General features: G+C 36.9%; 1 protein-coding gene across 1 annotated transcript in view; it reads right to left on the bottom strand.

Moving 5' to 3' along the window:
* Positions 1 to 216: 216 nt before the first annotated feature.
* The window catches only part of FAS (Fas cell surface death receptor), a 66,483-nt gene continuing 57,785 nt past the window's right edge, over positions 217 to 8,914 (bottom strand). The window contains exon 10 of the mRNA XM_059881738.1: positions 217 to 470. Coding sequence (XP_059737721.1) covers positions 434 to 470 — 37 coding nt within the window. The 3' untranslated portion in view covers positions 217 to 433. The remainder of the gene's footprint in view (positions 471 to 8,914) is intronic.

The raw sequence follows: 8,914 nt of genomic DNA, 5'->3' as shown, positions 1-8,914 counted from the left end.
CATATAACCTCTTTGATTAAGTCCTATAACCAGTCAGTGGATGGCCTCTGACTTCAGGATGCACACTTGCTGTGATCTCTGGTCAAATTGCCCATAGCATGGTTACCAAATATGTAAATGTAAGTTACAGCATAACTTAAATGTAAGTACAATGTACCATACAAACTAAAACATAAGAGTTATAAGCCTATAAGAACTATGTGGATTAAAAATGTCATTTGGAACACCTGAAAAGGCTTCTTGGAGAAATATGGACTTGAGCTGGGCTTTTAAATGTTAACGGGATTTAGTGATGGTATCAAGAATAGAGGACACTTACAAAAATGCAAAAAAACACTAATTAAATGCAATAAAAATACTAGTTCAACCTGTGTTTATTGAAGACTTACAAGATGCACAACTCTTTCAGTCACTAAGCTCTGGGACTTCAAAATCAGCACCAATCTTTTATGAAAGAATTTACAGCCCAGCTGGGGAGACAAGATATAAAGTTATAAAACAATTAGTGATAAGAACTAACAGCACTATGTAATGTAATGTATTAGGTTATGTAATGTAAAATAATGTACTAGGTTATGTAATGGATCACTCAACTCTCTAAGTCAAGGGCTATAACAATAAATGATATGGTGACGGCTATTTAGACAGTAAGAGGCAAAAAAATTAGAACCTAAGTAAATTTGACCTCTAAATGACTTTGGAAATTCCAGAAAGAAAAACCTGGAGGCAAATTAGCATGTTTGTGTGTGTGTATGTGTATAAGATCGCATTTTTCCAGGAAAGATAGACTCAAGGTTGTGTTTTAGTCTTTCTGTATCCTTTTTTTCCCTCTTCTGTATCCTTTTTGAAGTAAATTACTTACTGACACTATAGGAGGAAACACATGTGATGTTTTCTGCTTCCTCCTAAGAGTACAGATTTCTATTAATTTCCTATTTCTCAAAGCTTTGTGCTATACTTTTTATTGTTCTTTTGCCAAGGCCGTCCTTCTTAACTTTCTACTGGATTCAAAGTACAATAATGAATTCTTAGAATGGAAATTGTGTGTATATTTAGTTTTTTTCCAGGGCGTATATTTAGTTTTTTCCAGGGCATATATTTTAAAGCTTTTTTTCTTTTATTAAAATATTTGAAACATTTATGACAACTGCTGATATTTGTTACACTTTGGTTGTGAGTACATGAATGTCTCTATTGTATCATGTACCATATATATCCTATTAGATTATATTTACATTTTTCAAAATAGAAACAAACTTTTTACCCAATTATAATATTCCCAAATTCTTGGCATTAGGAATATAGCTCACAGCTACAATCTAACATCCATCATCAACAAATGAGGCAAACCCCAGGATAACTTATATCCAACACAGCAAGTAGGAGGAAAGTGAGAAAGATTAGCTTGGGATGACAGTTACAAAACTGTTTTAATATAAAAAGGAAGGCAAATCTCTAACTTAAGTTTAACAGAATCAAATTGCGATAGAAGTCAAATGTACCACCCAGAAAACAAAAAGAAGAAATGGTATAATTCCATATTTTTTACTATTCCTCTTCTCTACACATCCTTCCAAGGCTTCCAAACACATAATGCATTTAACATCTCTAGCTCAGAAAAGTCTTTATGAATTCAAGAAATGAAATGACTGGCTCATTTCCTAATAGTTTAGGGGCATAGCCTTCCTGGAGTGTTGTTTAGTCGCTAAGTCGTGTCTGGCTCTTGAGACCCCACGGACTGTAGCCTGCCAGTCACTCTCAAACCGCAGCACACACGCTCTCTAGTTGGACCTGGACTTCCATCAGAATAGTTGATGGAAGTGTTTCCATTTTTGCAACTTTTGTATTTGAAAGACAATGAATTTTTTTAACTGAACCTTGTTTTCCAGAACAGATTTAGAGATTTACAAAAAATTAAGATAATAATACACTTGGTTTCCCCTACTTTTTATTGAGGTTACACTGGTTTATAACATAATGTAAATTTCATGTATACAACATGATATTTCAACTTCTGTACACATTTTCCACTCCTCCCCTTACAGTCAACTCCCTTTACTAATTGTGCCTTTCCCCTCCCACCCTGGCAACCACTGCTCTGTTCTCTGTGTCTATGTGTTTGTTTTTGTTTGTTAAATTATTTATTTGTTTTATAGTTCACATGTGAATGAAGTCACATGCTTTTTGTCTTTCTCCCTCTGATTTATTTCAGTTTGCATAATATTCTCAAGGTCCATTCGTGTTTTTGCCAATGGCAAGATTTTATCTTTTTCATGATATCTTTGAATGAGTAGTATTCCATTGTGTGTGTGTGTATGTGTATACCAACCACATCTTCTGTCTTCTTTTTCCTTGGACTCTTAGGCTGTCTCCATCTCTTGGTTATTGTTAATAGTGCTGCAATGAACATAGAGGTGCCGATATTGTTTTGAACTAGTGTTTTTGTTCATTTCAGATAAATGCCCAGAGGTGGATATTAATAGTTCTATTCTTAATTTTTTGAGGAATCTTCATACTGTTTTCCACAGTGACTTCACCAACTTACAACCCCAGCAACAGTATATAAGTGTTCTTTTTCTCTACATTCTCTCCAACATTTGTTATTTCTATCCTTTTTAATAATAGCCTTTATAATTCCAATTATAGTTCTGATTTGCAGTTCCCTAGTACAGCAATGTTTAGCCATCTTTTCATGTACCTGTTTCCCATCAGTGTTTCTTCTTTACAGAAATGTCTATTCTGATCTTCTGCCCCTTTTTAGTCGGGTTGTTTGGGGGGGTTTTGTTGTTGTTAAGTTGTTTGAATTCTTTCCATATTTGAATATTAATCCCCTAATGGATATACAATTTGCAAATATCTTCTCCCATTCAGTAGATTGTCTCTTCAACTTTATTGATAGTTTCCTTAGCTATGCAGAAACTTTTTAGTTTGATGTAATTCCATTTGCTTATTTTTGCTTTTGTTTCCCTTGCATGAGAAGACAGATGCCAAAAAAAAAAAAAAAGGATATTTCTCCTTTATATATGAATGATAACTTTGCTGGATAGAGTATTCTTGGCAGACAGTTTCAGTATTCTAAGTATGTCAAGTATTTTAAGTATGTAAGATAATTTTCAGTATTGTCTTTCAGTATTTTAAGTATGTGGTTCCATTGTTTCCTGGCCTTGTAGAGTTTCTGCTGAAAATCTGCTGATTGTCTATTGTGGTTTCCTTGTAGGTTACTGTTTTTATTCCCTGTCTGCCTTCAAAATTCTTTATTTGTCATCAACTTTTGATAATTTTACTATAATGTGTTTTGGAGACAGTTTTTTTTGGGTTGAGGTAATTGGACGTTCTCTTAGCTTCATAGACTTGTATATGTTTCTTCCCCAAATTTGGAAAGTTCTCAGTTACTGTTTCTTTAAATAAACTCTCTGCTTCCTTCTTCCCCTCTTTTCATTCTGGGATACCCATTATCCTTATGTTTCCCTTCCTTATAGAGTCAGATAGTCCTCATAGAATTTCTTCATATTTTAGCTTCTAATTTTTTTAGATTTTTTGAATGTGGATCATTTTTTAAAAGTCTTTACTGGGATTTCTTTGGAAGGAATGATGCTAAAGCTGAAACTCCAGTACTTTGGCCACCTCATGTGAAGAGTTGACTCATTGGAAAAGACTCTGATGCTGGGAGGGATTGGGGGCAGGAGGAGAAGGGGATGACAGAGGATGAGATGGCTGGATGGCATCACTGACTCGATGGACGTGAGTCTCAGTGAACTCCGGGAGATGGTGATGGACAGGGAGGCCTGGCGTGCTGCGATTCATAGGGTCGCAAAGAGTCGGACATGACTGAGCGACTGATCTGATCTGATCTGATTGACTTTGTTACAATATTGATTCTGTTGTTTATGTTCTGATTTTTTGGCCATGAGGCATGTGGGATCTTAACTCCCTGACCAGGAATCAAACCTACACTCCCTGCATTAGAAGGCAAAGTCTTAACCATTGGACTGTCAGGAAAGTCCCATTGGTTTGGATTTTAGCTGTTTCTACTTGTATCATTTCTAAATTTTTATCTTCCAGCTCACTAATTCTTTCTTCCGTATGGTCTGCTCTATTTCCAATACTTTCCAATGTTTCTTTGTCTCATTTATTAAATACTTTAGCTCCATAATTTCTATTTGGTTCTATTTTAGAGTTTCAATCTCTTTGGTAAAGTATTCCATCTGTTTATTAATTTTATTTCTGAGTTCATTGAACTGCCTGTAAATTTTCCTGTAGCTCATTAGATTCTTCATAGTGGCCATTTTGAATTCTCTATCAGTTATATCACAATATTCCATAACTTTAAGTATGGCTTCTGGAGAATTATTATTTTCTTTTTGTGATACTGTATTCCATGATTTTACATGGTACTTGATGAATTGTTCCTCTGCTGGTGAATATGAAGTAGCAAACACCTTTCATCTTTAGGTAGAGCTCTTATTTAACTTGATTCTAAAGATTCAAGTTTAGTAATTAGAGACCTTTCTTTTGTTTTTCAGTAGCTGGCACTAGAGCACATGTTTCTGTTTCTCTTACCTGAGCTACCTCTGAGATACAGGCATCAGTTGAGATCAGATCAGATCAGTCTCTCAGTCATGTCCGACTCTTTGCGACCCCGTGAATCACAGCACACCAGGCCTCCCTGTCCATCACCAACTCCCGGAGTTCACTCAGACTCACGTGACAGGGTGACATGTGACAGCAGGGTGACAATATACAGCCTTGACGTACTCCTTTTCCTATTTGGAACCAGTCTGTTGTTCCATGTCCAGTTCTAACTGTTGCTTCCTGACCTGCATACAGTTTTTTTAAGAGGCAGATCAGGTGGTCTGGTATTCCCATCTCTTTCAGAATTTTCCACAGTTTATTGTGATCCACACAGTCAAAGGCTTCGGCATAGTCAATAAAGCAGAAATAGATGTTTTTCTGGAACTCTCTTGCTTTTTCCATGATCCAGCGGATGTTGGCAATTTGATCTCTGGTTCCTCTGCCTTTTCTAAAACCAGCTTGAACATCAGGAAGTTCACGGTTCACATATTGCTGAAGCCTGGCTTGGAGAATTTTGAGCATTACTTTACTAGCATGTGAGATGAGTGCAATTGTGCGGTAGTTTGAGCATTCTTTGGCATTGCCTTTCTTTGGGATTGGAATGAAAACTGACCTTTTCCAGTCCTGTGGCCACTGCTGAGTTTTCTAAATTTGCTGGCATATTGAGTGCAGCACTTTCACAGCATCATCTTTCAGGATTTGAAAGAGCTCCACTGGAATTCCATCACCTCCACTAGCTTTGTTCGTAGTGATGCTTTCTAAGGCCCACTTGACTTCACATTCCGGGATGTCTGGCTCTAGGTCACTGATCACACCATCATGATTATCTGGGTCGTCAAGATCTTTTTTTGTACAGTTCTTCTGTGTATTCTTGCCATCTCTTCTTAATATCTTCTGCTTCTGTTAGGTCCATACCATTTCTGTCCTTTATCGAGCTCATCTGAGATATAGCAGATACAGTGCTAGACCACCACGATAAAACAGATGTTGCAATAAAGCAAGTCACATGAACTTTTTGGCTTCCCAGTACATACAGAACTTACGTTTATACTATACTTTATATAGTATAAACATAACTTCAGTTATGTTAAGCTTGTAATAGCATTACGTCTAAAAACCATTTTCACATACCTTATTTTTAAAAAAAAATTATTTCTAAAAAATGCTAACCATCATTTGACAATGCAGGGTTACCACAAACCTTCAATTTACAAAAACAAAAAACAAAACAAAAAAACACCCACACACAAATAAGCAAAGCACAATAAACAAGGTATATTGTTATTTGAGAATCAGCACTTTCCACCCTCCAGGACTGTTGTAAATTTTACTCAAAAAATGGTAAGGAGTTCCAGTCAATTAATGGAATGAAGAATTTGGTGCCAGCAACACATTTTCAGTATTGAGAATAAAGTAGAAATAGAAGAGAATCTTCTTAACACTACTAGTCTTACACTTTAGCTATTTATCCACTTGAGAAAGTTTAATTGAGTAATGTGTGATGTTACCTTGAATCCATTTGTAATAGTTAATTTATAAAGCAAAAATTTAGAAATCTAATTTTCTTTGTCTATATATCTTTTGTCAATCTTGTATATTTACCAATTGAGTACATGTTATATAAAACAAGAACTATTATTTCCAGGAGAGGCTTTGATTAATGTTTGATGACCTCATTTCAAACATATCAAATTATTTACAAGCTTAAATTATGTAGTTATGTAAATATTTAACTGCATTTATAATTTTTATATTCAATTTTCTTGTTAAATACATCAAAATTTGCAACAAGTTTCAGTTTCTGGGTTGACAACTGATAACTTTAATGCAATTGTGTACCAGTATAAAGAACCGGAAGCTACATAATTCTAAGCTGAATCTTCTTGAGCCCTAGATAGAAGCACTAATACCCTCCCCCATATCCCCTACACACACGTTCTTTTTGAGTTTTTATGATGGCAGTGGGAGATTCCAAATTAATACTCATTTTATGAGATTAGATTTAAAATCTTGACCTCTGAGTTCTTTCACCTTTGTCTCATGACATGCTTAGATGGCATTCTGTAATCCTTTCCTAGGTTGTTTTGTTAATTAATTAGATTAAATCTATAAATCTATTTAATGTTTGAGTGTATTAACCACAACTCTAAAGTCATTTTAATGATAAATGTTTGCCATCTTCTCCTTTTAACTCTCAAATCACATTTTTGCCTCTACATTCTGAGAAAATTTTTCCTTTCCTATTAAATTGATTTGATTTTTTTTTTTATTGGGTAATCGGAGTATCTTAAATTTAATGTAGTTTCTATACCTCCTCTGTCCCATTTGCCTTATGAAGGTTTTTTGGTGAAATAGCCACTTTTCACTAGTGTCCATGAATGGATAGTGTTACCATTGTATCACAAAAAGAACTCATAATCTCTCTCATATGGTTAGAGCTATGTTTCTCCTGGGGGATTTGCAACTTGTGATTTAAATCTGAAAGAATTCTTCTCTGGACCACCTTTAGACTCAAAACCGCAATGTAGATTCCTGCCTCCCTGCACCGCAGATTGCAAACTTGTCAGCCCCACGTCTGCATGAGCCAATCCCTTAAAACTCTCTCTCTCTCTCACCATATAGATCACCGTATAGGCTCTGTTTCTCTGGAGAACTCTAATACAATTTTTTGCTTTTTTGTTTTGTTTTGTTTTGTTTAAGATGTGGGGTGTGTAGTATAGATGTAGAAGTGATTCTGTGATTGCTAAGGCCAGGTTTCAAAAATGATGGGGCTTCTGCTTACTTCTTTTGGGTTGCTTGCTGGTGAGAGCCAGCGATCACTCTGGAAGATGAATGAAAAAACTGCATGTTGGTGTTCTGACTACAGTCCAGCTCAGATCCCACATGGCAGCCAACCTTAACCACCAGACACATGAAGGAGGAAAGGAGGGAGGGAGGGAGGGATCTTGTGGTCCAGCCCTCAGCCACTGAGCTGCACTAATTTATTCTTCAGGGAACAGAAAGATGCTAGCTTCAACTCTCCCCAACGCCAGCTCTGCCTAAGTTGCAGGTTTGTAAGCAAACAAAATGATAATTGCCGTTTTAAGCCACTAGTTTTTGGGTGGATTGTAAACAACAATTGATAACTGAAATACCTTGTAAGTAAACATATGGATCAGCTTAGACTAGGTTTAATTACAATAGCTATCAACTCGCCAAATCTCAGAGACTTAATAACATCAAAAGTTTATTTCTTGCTCCTATCACTTGCCGACTGTGAGTCAGCTGCAGTTCTACTCCAAATAATCTTTGCTCTGGACCCAAAATGAGAGGGCAGCTTCAGTCTGCAGCTTAGTGATGTCATAGCAAAGGGTCAAAAGGAAATGAGGTAACTACACTTTGGCCTTTAAAGCTTCTACTTGGAAGATTCATACATTTCCACTCAGGCTTCATTAGACAAATCATATGGCCAAGATGATTACATTTCAAATGGGGCAGGAAAGGATGGCCTCCTGCAAGAAACAGCAGAAGCTGGACTTCCCTGGTAGTTCAGTGGATAAGAATCTGCCTGCCAATGCAGAGGACAGGAGTTCAATCCCTGGTCCAGGAAGATTCCACATGCCATGGAACAACGAAAGCCTGTGTGCCACAAGTACTGAGCTCGTGCTCTAGAGCCCACGAGCTGCAACTGCTAAAGCTCATGAGCCTAGAGACTGTTCTGCAACAAGAGAAGCCACCACAATGGGAAGCCTGCACATCCTCACTCACCGAACTAGAGAAAGCCCACACAAAGCAGCAGAGACCCAGCACAGCTGTAAATAAAATGAAGGAGCAGAAGCCACATGAGCAGCCATACTGGGACATGCATGCAACACCCTCTCACGGGGAGGAGTAGGGAACTTGCTGGACAGTGTTGTGATCTGCCGGAGGGGACATCCTTATGTAGGAGAAAGCACAGGAAACAGTCAATGGTTTGGACCCTTTCTAAATCTAGTTCCTGAAAAAAAAATTGCTCAAACATCAATACCTCTCATAAAACATTGCCCACTCTCCCTGTTCCCTGTTCTCATAGTACTTAGCATTTCCCTCCTCAATATTTATCATACTCTTGTAATACATCATACTAGTAGGCAAATGAATTTAACCTGAATACTATCTCTAAAAGACAATGAGTTATTGAGGATTTGTGAGTAGAAGGGCAAAGCAATCTACTTTATATTTTAGAAAGACTGATCTGGTAGGAGTTTGGAAGATGGGTTCAGATAGGATGAAACTGGAGACCAGTTAACCAGCAACTCAGCATTTTGTCTAGAAGTGTAGTGACTAGGGTCTGAATAAGTTCATAATGGGACAAAGGCCAAGG

Source organism: Bos taurus, chromosome 26, assembly GCF_002263795.3.
Source record: "Bos taurus isolate L1 Dominette 01449 registration number 42190680 breed Hereford chromosome 26, ARS-UCD2.0, whole genome shotgun sequence".
Lineage (NCBI taxonomy): Eukaryota > Metazoa > Chordata > Mammalia > Artiodactyla > Bovidae > Bos > Bos taurus.
This window is presented reverse-complemented; position numbering and strand designations above follow the sequence as displayed.